At 42.6% G+C, this 20728-nt stretch overlaps 1 protein-coding gene across 3 annotated transcripts in view; it reads left to right on the top strand.

The window, feature by feature from the left end:
- The window catches only part of PRR5L (proline rich 5 like), a 42719-nt gene extending 35940 nt beyond the window's left edge, over window positions 1-6779 (top strand). For all 3 annotated transcript variants that reach the window (XM_017811971.1, XM_017811982.1, XM_017811961.1), the window contains one exon: window positions 3781-6779. In XM_017811971.1, coding sequence (XP_017667460.1) covers window positions 3781-4166 — 386 coding nt within the window. In that variant the 3' untranslated portion in view covers window positions 4167-6779. The remainder of the gene's footprint in view (window positions 1-3780) is intronic.
- The last annotated feature ends 13949 nt before the right edge of the window (window positions 6780-20728 follow it).

Below are 20728 nucleotides of genomic sequence, written 5' to 3'. Positions count from 1 at the left end.
TGAATTCCCATGCTCACTGCTGCATCAACCAGCCTTTGCAAACTGCACAACTGTTGCTTGTTAATTCTGAGGGATTACAGGGATTCTTGCATGGAGTCTTTCTTCCATCTGAGGATCCTGTTTAAAAAAAAAAAGTAATTGCAGATCTGTGTTTAAACTATGGACAAATGGGTCTAGGTAAGAGAACAGACACTTCAGGAACAGCATGCTTATAGTGGGAAACTTCTTTATACATTATCCAGGAGCTCTGCTTGCACATGTGGCCAGCCAGAAGAGACTGGCTTGCTAATGGGCATAGTGATAGTGATTTGATAGTCAAGAAGATTTAAATAGAAGAAGTGAAAAAAGCTCCAGTCTCCCTCTGTTTTGATAAGCTTTAGCCTTTGCTTCGACACAAATTGTAGCAAGCTGGAGACACACAACCTGTCTTGTACTATGCCTTTGAAGAATAGGGGAAAAGATGGTCTTGTGGTAGAAGGACTTATCAGCACTCAGACAACCTGTACCTGTAACAAACTCATGACATTTGCTTTAGGCAAACTGTGGCTCAAGGGTTTTGCTCCTGTGATTGCTGGGCAATCATGTATCCAGGTATGAGGCCCCAGACCCAGAGAGTCAGGCAAAAGACAGTCAAGAAGAGGATTTGTCTGGAGGGTCTCCCATTGCACCCCATCTACCAATGGATTACAACCACAGCTATAAAGAAAAAAAAGAAGAGTAGGGTTGTAGTAGGCAACTCCCTTCTGAGGGGATCTGAAGACCCTGTATGTAGACCAGACCCATCCCACAGAGAGGTCTGCTGCCTTCCTGAGGCCTGGGTGAGGGATATTAGTAGGAGACTCCCTGAGCTAATCCAGCTCTCTGATTATTATCCACTGCTGGTGGTCCAGGCTGGCAGTGATTACACTAATGAAAGAGGTACCAGGCTAATTAAAAAGGACTTCAAGGCACTGGGTTGATTAGTTAATGGGACAGGAGCACAGATGCTCAAGTGGACTACCCTCAGTTCCTGCAGTAGCAGGGATGAATGAGGAGAGGAGTAGGAAAACCCATCTTATCAATAGGTGGCTAAAGGATTGGTGCTACAGGCAGAACTTTGGTTTTTGAACCATGAGGCAAATTCTATGGTACCGAGCCTGCTTGAGTCAGATGGGCTTCATCCATCTAGCAAGGGCAAAAGGACTCTAGCCTGTAAATTGTTAGGGCTGATCAAGAGGGCTTTAAACTAGGTTTGAAGGCGGAAGGGGTTGAAACCAGGTCCTCCAGAGATGAGCTTAGGGGTGAAAACCAGAGTTAGAAGTGAAATCAGCAGCCCAGCTGAAGTGCATGTACACCAATACATGCAGCATGGGTAACAAACAAGAGGAGCTGGAAGCCATCATGCAGCAGGAAAGCTATGATGTAGTCACCATGGTGGAAACTTGGTGGGATGACTCACATGACTGCCATGGGGGGCTGCAAGCTCTTCAGAAGGGACAGGCAAGGTAGGAGAGGTGGAGGGGTGGCTCTCTATGTTAGAGAGACTCTTGAGTCTGTAGAACTTGAAGTCAGTAACCATAAGGTTGAGTGCCTGTGGATCAGAATCAGGGGAAGGCCAACAAGCCTGACATCCTGGTGGGAGTCTGTTACAGACCACCCAACCAGGATGGATGAGGGTGATGAATTATTCTACAAGCAGCTGGCAGATGTCTCAAAATTGCCAGCCCTTGTTCTTGTGGGTGACTTTAACCTGCCGGATGTCTGCTGGGAACTCAACACAGCAGAGAAGAGGCAGTAGTATCTTAAGCTTGATTTAAAGTGGGAGAGGAGCGCAACAGGTATAGGTGTGAAAGGGGACAGGACCACTCGCAGAGGGGAATTGTAGAGGGCAGTATTCTCACCCGCTCTTCTGTTAGCACCCTTCTTGCTTTGCCTGTGTAAATTAGCTGTAACCTGCATTGTAAGGATGGAGCATGCTGAAGGGATCCTGTTTTCTAAGAATGTTAATATTTGGGATAGGAGAGAAGATAAAATTAAAACATCCACCCTATTTCCTGATATATTAAGCCTAACATCACTGCTGATTTGAGTTTGCTTCCAAGTTTATATTCCTTGTCATAAGGCATCAAAATAGAAATAAAATGTCTGGTTAAACTATGCATGACAACTCTCTTAAGAGACTGTTTTTTGTGGTCAAGAAATTAGAGGGGGTAAAGTAAAGCAATAAATGAATATTCAGAGTTTAGCCTAATTTCACCTGGTTCTCATCAGAAAGGATTTTAATTTTCTTGCACAAAAATCATCTATGGATGTTTTTTCGTTGAAAGAGTTGGGTCCTAATGCCCTTCAACACTACAGCTTGCTGTGGCTTGAACTGCAGATGAAACCTAAAGAGTATATGCATTGCAACCAGCCTCAAAAATTATTTGTGCATACTCTTAAGCAAAAAATGACCCAGTTTGAATGAATGTATTACTGGCAGTAGCAGGGTGAAGTGTTGTCGTAGCTTGGCTGCTGCCAGTGGTGGAGTTTTGGCTGCTCACCCGTGCCTCCCTGCAACAATATTAAGTTTGTTTTCTGCTTTTGTTCCTGATGCAAGCTTCCAAAACTCTTTTATAACCTCAGTGATAAGTGCTTTGCTTTGCATTTTGTTACTCTCTCTCTTATGCTCACCAATCTTGGTGGAAGCCTTTTATATGGTTTAAAGCCTTCTGAGTTTATGAAATGAGACCCTGCACTTCAGTGAAATTGGTGAGAAATGAGACAGGTACGGAATAGCTTTATCAGCTGCTGTGGAGATGGACCACAGGAGGTGTTTAACATCACATGGCAATGCTGCAGAGCAGTGGAAGCCAACAGGTGCTGGCTGATTCATATTGTCTGATTCAATCTGCTAGAAGAGTGAGAGTGAGCCAAGGCACAAAGTCTGACCCCTGCCTTTCTAAAAGTTTTCAGTATCAGAATTGAAATAGCACTTCATGATACGGGGCTGGGGGCTGTGCCTTGGGTCTGAGTTTTAAACCAGGCATTATTTCCCCTTAATGATTTGCTGAGGAGATCATACACCCCATACCCATCAATTCTGTGTCACTGCCTTATCCCTGCTCCCCAAGTGCTGTTCTTCTCTCATGTGCCCTTACCCCAGGCTGTTGTGGACTGCTCCTGGGAACTGCTAGGTGTTTTCTGTGTCTAGCACCTAAACCAGACATGTTGTAAGGTGGATGACAATTTCTTTTTCTTGCATGATCTTTGAAAAATACAGTGGGATAATGGCCTTTACCTAGGCAGATGGAGAGGCAGTGTAAGCATCAGGACTTTCACACTGACAACAGCTAATGGCACCTCCTGAGAGAAATTTTTCAGAGGAAGGGATGGCAACTCAAGTCCTCTCTGAACATTTTTTTTGGAGACTTGTGCCGCTTTAGTGTCAGTCATTTTAGTGAACCTGCACATGAGAGCTCCTACTCAGTCCTCATCCCTGGATAAGGAAGGAGATCACCAGGATGCTCAAGAAAGTCCCTTGGCTGCACTTGTGATTTTTGACTCACTTTTCTCACAGGCACCAGCACCATTGCCTTATAGCAGGATAGGAGGTCTCTCCTTACTGGGGGAGAAGCAGATCTCCTTTCCAAATCCCCAGCAGTATGAACCAGTGAGCACCTGACTGTTTTCCAGTGGTAAGGAGGTGGGACACTACAGCTGCACACTGAATTCTTTCTGTTCCCTGAGGCCAGCCTAGCAGTTGGAGCAATGCTTCATCTGTGCTCTATTGACCATTCCTGCTTCCTTTTTCTCTTCCAGAGAGACGGTACTCCAGATCCCGTCCTAAGACTGATGTACTGAATTATCCATCTCATGCAACGACCCGGCAGCCCAGTGAGATGGCCCTGACCCCACTGACAGAGCAGGAGGGAGAGGCTTACCTGGAGAAATGTGGTAGCATTCGTCGCCACACCGTTGCAAATGCTCACTCGGATATCCAGCTCCTGGCAATGGCCTCCATGATGCACACAGGAATGGTCATAGAGGAATCAGACAGTACTGACAAGTGCCTCCTCCTGCAGCCCACTTGTTTCAGCCACAGGCAGTGCTCCAGTGAGCCCAGTATCGCTGATGGGCCAGAGGGAGTTGTGGCAGCAGCAAGTAGGCAAGATTCTGCAGAGCTGAACTGCACATCGGTCAGCTAGAAAAAGTCTTGCTGAAGAGTGGAGAACTGTATGCACTAAGCTGGACAAAGTGTTGTGTCATCCTTGCTGGGAAAAAAAAGAAAAATTTTTATTTTTCTCATGTCATTGAAATGGCCTTCAAGGGTTCTTATGTCTGAGAATGGTCTCTAGATTTGACTTTTTACCAGTCTAGGATCATTGTTGATGGAGGTACCAGGCTGCTCCCAAATGACCACTGAGGGCTGCAAAGGTTTTGCAGTTTAACAGCACAGTCTACCTTCTGTAAGCTTTCTCCCTCTACTAGTATAAACCTTTTGTCATCAGGTTTCCTTCTGTTTCTTTGGTGTGATACAAATTGACCTCTTTCTGCTTTTCTCCATCTTTCACAGTGTTGTGCTGCTTATTTGCTCTTCATTCCTGCAGTAGAGACCTCTGTGCTAAATGTTCTCTTTGGTTCTGGTGCTAGTGCGGTGAATGCTGAGGACTGCATTTCTCTCTTTTAAAGTTGAACTCAGGGATGAAACCATTTGAGTCCTCCAGAAAGATCTGCTGAGGTGGCTTGTGAGGGGAGATCCTTCACTTTGCCTCCCATGAGCATGGAAGAAAAGCCCAAATTGGAACAAATCAGACCTACTTTTTTTTCCCAGACCTGAAGAGAACTGTGTACATGGAGTCTGAGCTGAGTACTTCATATGTACTTTGTTTAGTTCCAGTCATATCTTGGGGGTTGTGGTATAAACTGCGCAAAGGAAGGCTGGGTGTGTAAATTGAGTGTAAAATGTAATCCTGAGCATCCTGGCATTTGGCATCAATTTGGTCTCAAAATTTCTGTGGTGATAGGGCTACAATGAAAAGAGACAACTAAATGGATTCCTTTGGGAAGAAGATGCTGGGCAGAGTTTGCATTTGTGCAAGAGACATAGAGGTGCTTCTCAGCACTGGGCCATCGTGATGCTAGACCAGGAGGTGATGAACAGGATTTCATCCTTGGGGCTACCCTGGTAATTCTAGCACTTGCAGATTTCATGAGACCAAAGATAACCAAAGGGGTGTAGAAAGGAGTCCTGTCTCAGTGGTGTATTCATGAAGTGCTCCTGACCTCCAGTGGTATCTGACTCAGTGCAGTATTGCTTTTAAGATAAAGTGAGTGCTCTTTGCAGTCCTTGGTTTTGTTTTTATTTTGAAGATTAGGAATGGTCCAGTTTGCGAGTGTCTGTGGCAGGCACTGCAGTCCGCAGTGTCTGCTTTGTTGCATCACTTGGTACTCAAATGCTGCTTCTATGGGAACAGAATCAATCTGTTCAAGCTGTCCCTTGGGATACTCTGCCGACGTCTTGCTAAGCAGATTTGCAAGTGTAATTACAGACTTGAAGGTGAACTGAAATGCTGCCTTAAATGTCAAATTCCATTAAAAATGTGGACATAACAAAATTACCACTTTAATCTGTAAATAAATAGGTCTTGACAAGGAAACAGAAGGTTAAGATGAGCCTTCAGGACTTTTTTTGCTATGGCATTAACTACAGAGTTTGCCCTGCTTCTCTTGGGCACTAAACATTTCTGCTCCACTGGCTGCACTGAAAGTACAGTGCCGACCTGTCAGGACTTGGCCTTAGTAGCATGTGCAGCAAAAAGAAAGCAGACTAGTGTTATTATCTGGCAACAAAGCACCTGAAATACCAGCTATGAGCACAAGCCACAACATCTTTATAAATGAGGTTGTTGCTTTTTCTACTGTAGCTTGCAAATGTTGAAAGAGATATTGAAAGGGCCTACTTTTCCTTGCTAGGCACCCTAATTGGCCTTTGTGTGAAAATACTAAATGTTTTGATCACCAGCTGTGCTTACATGTTGAAGAACAGAGCTTGAGTTATGCTGGCTGCCTCCTCCTCAGAGCATGCACAGTCCCATGGAATGCGGCTTTAAGCCACAGGAAGATGTGGCTTTAAGCAATCTTCCCTTCAGATGGATTATAGGATAAATTACTCTCCTATTCATAAATTAGACTGACTGACCAGGCCAACTTATTTGTTGTCTTCTGCCCCAGGGTGGCCATGGACTGTGGCGAACCTTCAGAACCTCTGTGCCAACAGCCAAACCTGGTAGACCATGCTGGTCTCACCTTGGCACAGTCCCTCCAGCGTGGGGCAAATGAAGGCATCCTGCTCAAAAGTAATTTCTTTTGCCCCTTGCAGTGATTTAAAGCCTTTTCTTAGTAGCATTGAGGCATGTGGAGAAGTGATCACCCTGCAGCATTTCAATTCACTCTTACGAAGGCTTTTCTTCTTTATGTTTCTCCTCTCTCCATTTGACTTTTGTAAATACCCAAAACATTCAGATTTGTGAGCAGTGCCCTCTTTTATGCTGATTAGAATGATTTATTTATTTCCTGACATATTGTTGGATCATCTCTAGGGCTAATAGGAGTTAGTCCTGATTTTAACTTGAATTTCTTTAATTTTACACATATGTATAATTTGAATTATATTGGTTTTGTCTCTGTTACTTTGCAAAAATTTGCACCAGACCCTCTGAATCATGCACTTCCCCAGCTGTTTTGTTTTTTAGGCAGAATTAAAGCTGGTGGCTTTACTTTGTAAGCTGAAATAAACAAAACCTGTTCTGTAAACCACACCAAGTACATGGCCATAAGTACCACTTTTACAGCCACATGAGATTGCACAAGCCTCTGCAAATGCAGACCTCTTACAGGTAAACTGGGTGAACCTGGAAGTGGTTTGAAAGCTGTGCCCTGCAGCTACCATGATGGTAGCATGAGGCTGCAACTGAAGCACTGAGTGTCTGCTCTCCATTGAGGAAGCTCTCAGTCCCTTGGAAGCAAAAAGCTAACACAGTCCCTTGGTCAGAGCTGTGGCATGAGAAACACTTGCATTTTAGATACAGGGGTCTGGTTTGGGGTTGCACTTTGCTCACTGTGTCACACAGCCAGGGCCACAGGGCAGGTCTTTTCTACTTTTATGGTAACCAACTTGAGAAAACCTCCTGGAAATACTGTCAGAATGGGAAGAAGGGGTTTCTCTCACCACCTCTTGAAGTCTGTTATCTTCTACCTTGATAATTACCTAGAGTAAGTCACTTCTCATCAAGACCGAGTCTATCTTCTCTTTTTACTCAGTCTCCTTAAAGTAAGCGATTAATTCTCTCTGTCCATACAATTCTGTCATAAGCTTACAGAGGGGGACCTCAGCAGAAAGCTATTCTTAGTACAACTTGCCTTTTTCCGGACATTCCCCATAGGCAAGCAGTATGTTTTTATTGCCAGCAAGTAGAGCTTCTTCAGTCCCTGGTTAGGTCAGCAGCAAACTTGGTTTATTTTTTTGTTTGTTTGTTTCAATCAGAAGAAATGCAGTAGATCTTCATGCTGTCACTGATGGCAGCAGGGGGAACACTGCAGTGTTTGAACTGATGCTGAGGTAGGGTATTGCCCTTTCTTTTTAAGTCCATACGGCAATGGGTTCACCTGGAAGGAATGGCCTTTTGGCACTTATAACTGAGTCAACAGACTAAAAATGTTTGGCTCTTGCAGGCAGCCTGTGTGTCCCAGAGAGGAGAAACTGAGGGTCTAGTGAGAGACAAATCGTGGTATTTATAGAGTGCTTACTTATATGAACTTCTTAATCGTGCTGTAGCCTTGGAGTAGCAGGTTTCCCTTACTGGATTCCCTGTTCCTTCCCAGCCTGGACTCTTCTCCATACCAGCAGCAGGACTCCTGGGCCTGGCACACACACTGTACTGTGTGTGTGGGGTGTTCCAGTGACAGTAAGGGGAGCAGTGTAGAAACTCAGCCAGAGCTGATGACACTGACTTGCACCGAGTTGCCAGAACCAGAATTGAAAGCTCTGTGGTAAGAACAAAAAATGCTGCCAGTGCACAGGGCTGCAGGCAGGGCCTTCATGACGCTCAAACTCCCACTCTTGATGAGTCTTTCTCATATTCAGAAAAGGCTGAAGAAGGGTGGTTTTTAAGAATAGGGGCAATACAAGTGAAAGCGAGTATCTCTTCTCATTCTCAACTGAATCTGGAGGCAGATAAAGATCTCTTCAGCTGTGAAAATTGCAGAAGCAAGCGATTGTGTTTTATCCAGTGATTTAAATGTAGCAGACACCTACCCATCCATGAGGCCGGGGCCCCTCCTCACAGAGCCCTCTCCATAGCTCTGCCAATCTCCCATGCAGTTTGGTCAGTGACATGTCTTCAAGGGGCTGTGGAGGAGGCTGGGAAAACCCATCCTCTTTGTCCTTTGTGGTAAACCACCTACTCCTATAAGAAATGTAAGCATTATAAGAAGCCACAAACTAGGCGTCAAAACTCCCAGAAGAGGCCAGTCTGGCTGTATTCCCTGGCCACCCCCTTCCCCACCTGGAACAGGCCTCTGCAGAGCCAGCACCGCTTCCCACTCGGGAAAGCAGGTGAGGAGGCAAGACCTACCCTGGTACAGATGCCCCACAGTGCCCAGGGAGTTTCCTAGGGGTACATGAGCTGGAAATTCAGCCCACAGTCAACATGCTCCATAGGAAAGTTGCTGCAAAATTTCCTCAGTTAAAAGTGGGAAGAGTGGGGTATTTGGTATTTCCCTGAGCAAAGGGGAGGTAATTAGTCATCCTATTCATGTTTCAAGCGTGGAAAGCGGATCTGGTAGCACAGCAACAGGTTAAATGGGATATTCTCACTTTTCCACACATTTGAAGAGTGCTTTGTCTTCACCTTGCTATCCCAACAGCTCCAGGTAAGGGCACCAAGCACTCAACTACATAAACAAAAGCTTTAAAACAGAAATGCCAGCTGTTAAAGCAACTTAGCAGCAAAGGTACAGCACATTCTCATCAGTATGGTGCTCAAAATTCCATGCTGTAATATAGCTGCCATGTTGCACCTAAGAATTGGCCCTTTATTCATTACTTGCACTTGAAGATACTTGCAGTACCCTTGTTAGTTACATCCAACCATTATTTCCATCTGGAAGATCAAGTGCTGTATAATTGTTGTGCCAGTTTACCTCTCCCCTGTGTGTAAGCTCATCCCTTCCAAGGGACAAATCCTGCCCCAAGCATTTCTCCAACTTTTGTGAAAGCTGTCCTAAGTACACAAGGAGTGGCAGCAGAGATGTATGAATAGTTTGGGTGCATTTCTCCAACCCAAATTATGAAAAGAAGTAACAATTCCAGTGCAGAAATAAATGAACTGAAAATTGTCATTATTCATCAGTAGTTGCTGGCTGTGTCTGGCCGACACTCTCTCTGGGCAACAAATATGGGTTTGTGTGTAGGAGACTCACCTGTATGGAAGAATGTATGGGAGACAGCAATGAAGAAGACATATATGGAGTTAAAGGAAATAGCTGACTAGATTAATCTTTACCCAAATAATTGGTATAATAGAAGGTAGGGTAGAGGCTTAATTATAGCTTGATCATCAAACTTTTCAATGAGAAAAAGGAAAGAAAATTCCTTTAAAAAATCTCCAAAAACTCACAAGTAAACCCAAAGACAAGGGTCTCACCTACCCTAAGCACCTACAATGGTACAGAGCAGATCTGTAGTAGCTATAAATTGCAGCAATATTTAGGGACTTGCTGTTTCAAGTGCCTGTCATTAGGCTTCAAAGCTAACTCCCACTTATGCCAAGAGCTAGTTTGTAATTCTTGTGGCATAATTATTACAGACTGTACAGTAACAACTTCTGTTACACTGGAAAATAGATTGAAGTCACAGAGCCATTCTTTCTGACCTCGGAATTTATGAAGTCAACTGCACTGGCTCACGTACAGGAGTTTTTGCAGTTGCTAAAATAATAGAATTTTTTTTTTTTTAACCTGAAAGAATTAGTTCTGTGAGAATTGCTTGGGCTTCTCAAAGAGCAGACAGACCAGTTACAAGATGCTCAGATTCAATTTAGTACTGCAACAGGACTACCTAGAAAGTGACAGAATTTATGTATGTTAAATACCAGTGAGAAACCATAGAATCTGTGCCATAAATTACCTACCCTGTAGACCTCCAAGACTGATTTACACCCATTACTGGTAAGCCAGCCCTCTTCTCCACTGTGGGTTTTTAATCCATTTCACACTAAATGCTTATTGACAAAGTTATCAATGGTTCTTGGAGCAGAAACAAGTTCAGCCTTGTCTCCTACATAACTATCTTTAAGGGACAGCTTCATTATGACTATGCTAAACCCACTGTCTTTGTCCACATGCATCCCAGGCCAATGGATTATGTATTTACTGTGTAGTTGGATATAAGAGATGAGAGAGGCTGTTCTGCAGGAGGGAAGTGATGGTACATGTGAAAATTCCCCCTTAAGCAGCATATGCACTATATTTAGAAGAAACACCCTGTTTTAATAATTTCTCTTTCCCTTCACCCCCCATGGTGGGAATGAGAGGGGAATTCTGGTGTGCATTTTGGGACTTTGAACATCGAGGATTCAGAACCACTGTCCATTATACGTTTGAGTGAGTGCTGGGGAGGGGAGAGGGGAGGGAATTTCTTGTGGTTTTCCCCCATCCTGTTTTTTTTTCAGAAGATAGAGGTGGCTGAGCAGCACTGCATTTGGCAGTGCAGATGGAGCTGCTCTGAGCTCCTCTATTCAAACTGTCACTGGATCTCATCAGTCTCTCTTCTGCCTCTGAAATGTTAGACAACTTTCTTCCCCGAGAGCCCTGCGGCAGATTGGAGACATGCTGCCCACTGCAGCCATAGTTCTGGTTAAACACGATAGCTCAGCCTCAACAGCACTGTGTTAAGAAAACTTCTGTCCAGCTATCCAGGAGCCACTCTGGGAGTCACACTCTCACCACCTGAGCTGGGACTGAAGACCCTTCACAAAAGCCTGAGCTGGATCCCTCCTCAGAGGCACGAGCTGTTATTTTGTTATTGCACCATAATTAAATTGTTTTAAAGAATGAGATGTCTGAGACACAGAGTGGAACCAGTAAGGAAACCCAGTCTGACTGTGTGAGTGTGGTGTGTGTGTGAAGTCAAGTGGGGCGCCCACTGGGTCACTGGAGCCACCTGATGCGAAGGGGCTTCAGTCCCAAATCAAGTGGTGGGAGTGTGACTGCCAGAGTGGCTCCTGGATGGTTGGACAGGAAAGTTTCTTTAACAACTGCAGCAAAATGTGGCTACCGCCATCTAGTCATTGCCATCAAAGAGTGTCCCTTAGTCTTTAGAAGTCCTGCTCACTGAAAACAAAGTAACTGCTGAAGTAAATGAGATCTGAGAGAATTTGCCATAAGCTTCCTCCTAGCTTATTAAAATGTATAAGCTACTGTGAACAAGACACCCACACTTGTCAGGCAAATGAACAAAAAAGCCCATTTTCAAAAGCTTATTTCTTTGACTTTACCCAATGTTTAATCTAATCCACTGTTTGTCTGCATCCATATGTCCTCTTTGCTTGGGGTTTCCAGTGTAGAGAGGAAATTGTTCCAGACCTGTACCCTTCCCACCTTCTCATTTTTTTTCCTGACTAATTGTCATGATTAGCTGATTGACTTGCAGAGCCAGTGATGTCTTCAAGGGGCAGCAGCAGTCCTCTCTCCACCCCTCCTCTGGATTGGCAGTGGCTATAAAGGATCATCTCTCTATGAAATAAAAAGTGAGTGTGTGTTCAGTGGCAGATATTGTTGTTTGTAGAGGCTGTGGAGAGACTAGCAGAGCAGAATTAGGCCTTTGAGGGAGTGAATATTTTCACTTTGCAGATGTATTGTTCCTATATTGCTTGTCTGGGGTTGGCCTTAGTGGGAGAGCCTCAAACGGGCTTTTGAGAGTCTAAGAGGAAAGCAAATTTGTCCTTTGCCACTTCCCTGTCTCTTACCCTATTTACAAGCCAGCCCCCCCTTTCCCTCGGCTGTGTCTGGGACAGTGGGCACCTCCCACCTCCTGTGTCCGCTGTGTGCACATTGGTGTGATGTGGTGCATCCAGCTCAGGAGCTGTGCCCAGCCTGGGCCATGCGTAGAGGTGCAAAGTGGCTCTGAAGGCTAATTTTCTTAGTGCTAGAGAGGTTGTAACAGGGTATTAACGCAGAAAATGTGGTTTTGGGAAGAGTAGAGCAGAACCCATGGGCCAAGCCTGAAAGGGCTCCAAGTGCTTAGGATCACAAGCAGCCCCTGGCACAGCCTGTGGGGAAAGCAAGGTGTGTTCACAGGAGATGAAGCTTTCGGGTTAGAAACAGTCATGGCCATACTCAGTATATCACTTCAGCAGTATATCACTTCAGCCTGTCTCCTATCAGGCAGTAGTGAAGGGTGGAAGTGAGACTAATGTGGTCTTGCCATTAAGGCTGGAATTTTCTTTTTCTTCATACACAGATAACAGATACCAAAAATGGCAGCTCTGTTAGAAAACAGCCCATGAGAAACATACTGCTAAAGCCTTGGATGGACGAAGACAATTGTTTAGGTCACTAAACAGCAGGGAACTCTGTTATGGGGCAAATTTACCCATTGACCTGTCAAAGATTCAGCCTGCAGCTGGATACAAGTTTACCTCATGAATGTGAAGGGAAGCAAGTGAATAGGATGGTTAAGTGAACAGTAGCAGATCCATTTGCATATCTGAAGGTCAATCAATAGTGTAACAACAGGCATAGACTGCTCTAAGTGTTAATGGTCACAATGCAAATGGGAAAAAAACCCATCCTGTGTCTATCTTGCTTTGTATCAGAATTGCTTCTTCAAAGACACTCCTTTCTGTGCTACTTACTATCACTCATCGATGAACAGTGACACTGGGGTCCTGGTCTGAGAAATGGTGTCTGGGAAACTGGACAAGCAAATGAATTAATAAAGTCATCAACTGAAAGTCCGGGCAAATAAACACACACAAACACACCATCTCCCAAGACACAGATTTGTGTGTAAAAGGAGACCAAAGGCTTGGGAAAAGAATAGGTTTTGTGCATTTGTATGTTGCTGAGTGCTCTGGGGTTAACAATATAAGTGTGAAAGTGCATCCACAATAGCCTTTCTGATGGATCAAGAGCGACAGGAACACAGCTTGAGTTTGTGCTTTTTTTCCCCCAGACAAAAACAGCACTAATTGTTGAAAAAGGTGGGAAGAAAATGCATGGGTTTTTCTGTGGAAAGTGGGTGCCAGCTTGAAGGAGAGGCAGGAAAACAGCATGTGATGAAAGCCTGGCACATGGTATTGCACCCACAGCAGATGTGGAGTAACACAGTGAGCTAACGTAGACTGGTATGGAAGGTCTCAGCTGAAAATAAAGATTTGCCATGATGGGCCCCAAAGAGCAAAAGACTAAGACCAAAACAAAAATTCCATGTATAGATTCATAGAATCACTAAGGTCAGAAAAGACCTCTAAGATCATAAAGTCCAACCCTTAACCCAGAACTACCAAATCCACTACTAAACCATGTTCCCAAGTACCTCATCTACACATTTTTGAACACTGCTAGGAGTGGTGACTCCACCACTTCCCTGGGCAGCCTGTTCCAATGCCTGATCATCCTTTCAGTGAAGAAATTTTTCCTAATATCTAATCTAAACCTCCCCTGGTGCAACTTGAGGCCATTTCCTCTCATCCTGTCACTTGTTACCTGGGAGAAGAAACTGACCCCCACCTTGTTACAACCTCCTTCCAGGTAGTTGTAGAGAGCAATGAGGTCCCCCCTGAGACTCCTTTTCTCCAGGCTAAACAACTCCAGTTCCCTCAGCTGCTCCTTATAAGACTTGTGCTTCAGACCCTTCACTAGCATCGTTGCTCTTCTCTGGACACATCCAGCACCCCAATGTCTTTCTTGCTGTGAGGGGCGCAAAACTGAACACAGTATTGGAGATGCAGCTTGAAGGAACCACGAGGAACTACAATTCTGTAATGAAATTGCTTACCCTTGCTTTTACCCTCTTTCTCATTTTGGTAAGGACTTGTGAAGCTGTTGGATCCACAGTTCTGTCTCAAAAACCTGGGGACAGTTGGACTAGACTGGCACTATCTTTATTAAAGCTTACAATTTTTATTATTTTTACTTTTATAGAGATAGTGTATTATATATGATCTATTTATAATTACATTTGTATATACTTAATACAGTAAATAAATACTATATTACTATTTAAAAATATTTTTATATACATGATATAATTTTTTAATTGAGTTTATCATTATATTTATCTGAGACTATTACAGCTGGACTGAGAATATATAGGAGTCAGAAAGAGGCAGAGATTAAAATATGGCTCTTTTGCATTCACAACCTGTTTTCCACTGGTGAAAACAGTGGACAAGGAAACAAGAAATCCACAGTGGGCATTCATCACTGTCCCACTATCTAATTGTTTGGTCATGGTGTTTGGTGGTCTGACCTTCCTTTTCCCAACAGTACTCACTTACCTTTCAGGATCACTATGTTTTCTACCCATTTAAAGCCTAACCCCTTCCATTCCCAGAAGATCCAAATCCACACTCCATACAGATCACTGAATTGAATTTAAAATACTGATTCTTTCCCCGCCTTTTAGCTAGAAGGATAAGTACAGGCACATGCCTACATAAAGGCCTTTGGCATGAAGAAACTCAAGCTGAAGGACTTGTTTCTAGGAGGTGAATCACACTGGACGCACCTGCTTAGGCAAGTCTAAACTCCACACTGTGTGAAGTTTATCACACCTGGGTGTGATACTGAAACTAGGAAAACTTGTATGTGTCACTTTCCTTGGCAGCACCACGGCTCCTTAACACCCTGTTAGCAAAGCCCAAGTTCATACCTGGCTGAAATCACCACTTTATGAAAGGCAGCGACAGAAACAAAGTTAAATCTTGGAGAGAAACAAGTCTGTGCATGCATACATGAATACCAAAATGGAAATAAAAATGCTAACTCAAGCATACTGTAGTAGGACTTAAAAAGTCAGACTCATAGACTTCACATGACACCTTCACCCGACACCCTGCTGCTGAGTGAGCAGTGAGAGAGAGGAGTATCTGCTGCTGAAGACAGAGGGGAAAACCAATATGTTATCAATGCAGGGCTGTAGCAGAGGTGTAAGGACTCTGCAGGACAGGTGAGACAAGGAAAGATTTGTACTGTTGCCTTGTCTTTTTTTTTTTTTTCCTTTTTTTTTCTTTTTTCTCTAGTGTGTCAATAATCAGCTGTTTCATGGAAATCAGGTTGTGTCTGGGAGGGCTAAGAAACTGAAAACTCATATTTTTGGACAGCTTATCACAGAGTTTTTAGCAAGCTATCACCTCTGCTTCTAATCAGCTAAGAGAATGCAGGACAGGCTTTTTTTCCAAAATTGTCAATACCCAACTGCTAAAACACTGCTCTGTTTATGCCTTGTCCCCTTCACTGTTTAGTGGGGTAAGTCTTCTGGACAAAAGGCACCAGAAAACATAGGTATTGGTCTATGAATCCATTTTTCCCTAGGCTAGCACCTGTTGGGTCTGCCCGAGTTAAGTCAAACCTGCTGGTATCAGCTAGGATCTTCAGGACCATGAATAGACCAGGGCTTTTCTCCTCCTTCATCACTGGGTGACTGGCTGAGAGGGGCAATGCACCAGCTGGAATAAATATCTGCAGTTGGTGGGAGAGCAGCTAGATCCAGGAGGCAACAAAGACCTGACTGGGACAAAGGAGCAGGGTGAAATCACTAAACTCAGGAACACTCATGGGCTGTTGGGCCACAGAGACCAGTCAGAGCACAAACCAAAAGGAAAAGGAGGCTCACTGGTCGAGGCTGGGACTGCAGCTAACAAGGAAATTATTTTCCTGTTGCACAATCTCCTCCTCTCACACAGTCTAGGAATTTTCCTACTCCATTCAAGAGGAAAACCCCCAATCAAAATGAGCCTTTCAGAGCTGCACAACCCAAATGGTTGTTTCTGCAGAACAAGGGGGTTCAAAGAACATGATCACTGAAAGACTAGACAGTGAAGTAGGGTCCCAGGATTTTAGCAGAAAGATTATCTTCATGATGCTGTAGCTCAGTCTTTATCTGCCACCCCTTCAGAACACAATAGCAAGGTAAATTAATTTTTACAACTTTTTTTTTTTTTAAACGGAGAAAATTGCAGTCTTTTAGAAGGGATGAGAAGTGGTGGCAACAGTTCTGCTTGGGATAAAACAGGAGTGAGGAGGGACTCAAGATATGACTACTACTACTACAGAATCTTTCTGCTTCCTTGCACGCAAGAGGAAATGAAAAAAAAGAAAAGATGGGAGAACAAGGACAGTTCTGTTTGTGGGTTAGCTTTTTTTTGCAGTTTGCAAACTAGAAAAGACTGCAGAACTAACACCAACTCTTCACATATCCTGAGCCCTGACAAGCTTTAAGCAACTTAAAATAACTTAAGCATATAGCTGCCTATATGCTCAGAGACATATATACTTATCAAGGAGGTTAGGTTTAATTATAAAAAAACTTAACACCAGTAAAGGAAAAAGACCTGAAGGCCACAGATCCCAGTATTTGGTATTTCAGGTCACTAAGACTGTCAGATCCTGTAAGGGTGGTGGCAGCACCAGGGTCCACACAGTCCAGCGTGGTCAAGCTGCTCCTTTCGGATGGAACAGACAAAGACCCAGTGGTGGGCAAATGGTGAGGGTGAGACAGTTGTGACACTGAAGTGTTTCCTTTGATAATTTTTTTTTGCCAGCATAACAATTTCCTATCTGAGTGGCATGAGTGTGGGTTTGGGTTTCTTTGGCTTTTTTTTTTAATCAAGGATGACTAACAGGCAGAATTCATCAGCCATCTTACTCATTTCATCCAGACAAGTCTAGATTCCCTACTCACCATTTTTGGCCCATTAACCTCCCATTCTATTGCCTCGTAATTATTGTATATGCTAAGAGCACACTCAGGGCTAATTTACTAAGTTTTGTGGACTTCTGTAAATGCTGATTTGGAACAGGCTAAATAGTCACAGCTTCTAAGCGAGAAACACAGCATATAACAGCTGAAGTCTAGCACTGTGTGTACTCATGTACTTACCCAGGATAATATAGGAAGGAATGGCACAGGGAGTTTTCTCTTTCCAGATGGAACAGCCTTTAGTGTTGGGCTAGTGCTTTTTGGGGATGAGCAAGGCAGCAGAGCAACTGGTTTGGCACTAGTAAGGATTTAAGTAAAACAAACACATTCTTCTTGTGAAGTCACTGCAATGAACTGGTATTTGTCCAATAAAATATTCAGTCAAAATATCCTGGTCCACATCTAGCTTAGCCTTTTTTTTTTTTCAGAAATGTACAGGTACACAGATATTTGTATTTACACAGGTGTGAACATACTTTCATATTGCTGGCATCTTCTGTTTCTTCATGTGGACTTTCCATTCACTGGTGCATCTGCAAACAGCTAGTTTTCCTGCTTAAAAACACGTCATTATTACTTCATCTCATCAAAAGAAGATTTTAGTGCCCTCAAAATATTAAACAATAAAATGTATTAACGAAACAAATAACTGGTAGCTGACCATACTTTCCTATCCATTATTCATGGAAGATATTAGGACCAACCTGGATGAAAGATAAAGTCATAATTAACTTGACATTAACCGCAGTGCATTAGATATTATGTCTATAAATACCATTAAGGTTACTCAGAATTTGAAAGTTTGGAATATCCCTTCCTGCAGATGCTGTTAAAAAACAGATCCAGAATGTTTCTGGTTGAGATAAATCAGCAGATCGCAATGAAGCACTTGTCAGAGAGGAACTCCCTTTGGTTTCTGCTCTGAGTATCTTGCAACAAAGCTTCAACCCATAGTTACCTTTGTCACAAATATAACAAGCAAGCAGATGTGGCCATCGAGGTGACAGTGTGCAATTTTTTTCAGATTTCTTAAATTACAGGATGATCATGAGAACATTTAGTTTATTATCAACTACATGAGCTATATCTTCTAGTATTGAATTATCCATGCCCGTTATAAATGCCAGAAGTTTTTATCTTGAAATATTTGTTGCCTTCTTGGTGCTATATGATACATGGTCTCCTGGATTAAAAAACAGCCAACCTGAAACCCACAAGACAGAGAAACTACCACAGAGGTCGTGTATCAGTGAAACTTTTTGAATAGCCCTCCATACAAATAAAGATGCAACATGCAGTGCACAGTTTACTTAGTTTATTTTTTAAAGTTCTGTCAGAAATATTGCTGTGCACTACTACAAAATATATTAAATTATTGATCAATACATCAAAGGGAATAGAAGTGCTTTCCTTTTGTTCAAACACAAACCAATATAAACCTTTAACATTGAACCCAGAATAATCTTTAAAATCCATCATAAATGTATTTATTCTGTCACCATCTCTGATTTCATCAACAAGTTTAATTCATTGATAGCAAACATGACCAGACATATCATGAGACCACTTAAAAAACAAGTCTATACATCTCACATTATCTGAGCTCCCACATATACATCACACATATTATTTTTAGTAAAATAATTTTCCCTGCCCTGCAGGTGAAGACATTCAGAGGCAAAAAGATAACATATTTGTAATATATTATCACCGGTAAATTTGTGCCATAGCAGCTTTGCAAATACACATATTAAGTGGGTGACTCAGGACACATTAAAGACAACAGAAATTTGGAAAAGAAGCTAAGCCACTTTTTAAATCACCTTGAGATCCAGTGATGCTGGAGTTACAGAACTAAAGAACTCCATTGCTGAATGAATTACACAGGAAATGGGTTAAATTCCCATTCTTCTTTGGTTTTGTTTTAGAGACAACTCTCAATGCTGCATACCTTTCTGCTTCCATTTAAACAGTTCTAGCAATTGTACCTCAATCTACCATGGTAAAATGAGTTCTCAAAAGATGAGATTTGGAGAAAGGGGAAAGAGGAAAATGGAGCAAGTACATGAATATTATGAATAAATATTTCATTAATATTTACAAGGTGTTTTTATGACAATAAGATCTAACTGATACTTAGCAAATTAGCACTGAAAGTCTCTCATGTAAAACTCTTGTCATTACAGTAATTTGACATCACTCAGAGTTCTAGTGGGTAATATAAAAATACAAAACCAGTAGAATAGCAGCAGTGAATAAAGCATTCATATTACTGCGGCCGATGCAGTACTATACATGCAGTAGCCTTCTATTCCCTATTGGCTTGTGCTATTGTATTAACCTGAATCACTTAAAACTCTGCCACCAAACTGAGTTTCCTCCTCAGAGGCAAAGTACATCCGATCTCGCAGATATGGCTCAAAGTAAAAATTCCATTCAGAACGCAAATCTTCAAAAGCAAAGGAAGGGTTAACGCACTTAGTGGGTCTTGGGTATAACCAATGTGAACACAGAGCAAAGATATTTTTATTATTACCACTAGGGCTGAGAAAGGACCTGGGGCAGGAAGAAGCTCTCTAATTACAAGTGTTCCTTCTGACTGCCCCCCACCCCTCGAAAAAAAGAGAAGGGCGGAAAAAAGGAGAGAATGGCAGTTTTTGAGCATCTTGAAAAAAATAACTAACATAGCTTGAAAATAGAGAACTAGTGTACAGCACCTTCTGTATACAGTGGGTCTGTGCACTGCTATGTACATTAACAGCTCTTGGTTAAGAATGGTTTAACTGGACATTCTCTAACTGAAGGCACTGAAACAATAAAGCTAATAGAATGAGGCTATTCATCATCAAGACTATTTAAGAAGCTTAAGCCCACAGTTTTAAAGAAAGGATCTTTTCCTATTTTGAGTAATATATGCTCACCCCTCCCCTAATCACAGAGAATACACTGAAGTTGTCAATGACCAACTGCATTTACCATTAGCCAGGAAGTTCATGTTTCAGCAGTGACAACACTCCATTGAACACAATCCCTCATCTAATAGGTTCTATCTCCAGAAGAAGTTTTACTCATCTGGATATGATGAATGTGGTAGCTTGGGTCCAGGAACTTTTACATCTCATGTAGTCAGGCAGAGTATCCTCCCAAATGAATATGCTACAGTAGTCTTTCTTTACTCTTGTATCTATGTGTATGTATTAAGCATATGCCCTTTCCCCACTGATGATACTCATGGTATTGCTTTGATGAGGCCAAATAGCTGGAATACTCTTTACTATTTTTTAAGTGGCAGTCTTTAGGTTGCTTCACTAGCATGGATAAATAATATACATATGCTCATGTATCATTTAGTTCTTTCTTCTGTATCAGAATATCTGTTTAGGTTATGGGGTGAACAAAACTTTTTTCTTCCCTCCTTTAAAGACAAGATTCAGAACTTCATCAGCACCATGATAAGTTAAAACTTTTAGCACCAGTGAAATTGAACTACTCAGCTTTGACTGGTCAAAACTAACATTTATGTGGCATACAGTCAGTACAGAAAATAATAATACACGCAACATTAGTAAGCTCATGAATCCCTGACATAGTGAATCTAGTGTTTGATAAATGAGTAACTATGGAAGCCAGATTTTCTTCCTAAGAGCAAACAGGACTGCAATTTTTCCTCACACTGTTGAACTAGCAGGCTTTCCTTCCTCTCCAAATTGCTGAGAGTGGCCCAGCTTCTATTGTTTAAAGGGACAGGAAATACCCACAACAGTTGGATGTTGATATGGCCAG

The sequence above is a fragment of the Lepidothrix coronata genome, unplaced genomic scaffold (assembly GCF_001604755.1).
Source record: "Lepidothrix coronata isolate B3197 unplaced genomic scaffold, Lepidothrix_coronata-1.0 Scaffold1, whole genome shotgun sequence".
Lineage (NCBI taxonomy): Eukaryota > Metazoa > Chordata > Aves > Passeriformes > Pipridae > Lepidothrix > Lepidothrix coronata.
Note: the sequence above shows the minus strand (reverse complement) of the source record. Positions and strands in the feature narration are given on the sequence as shown.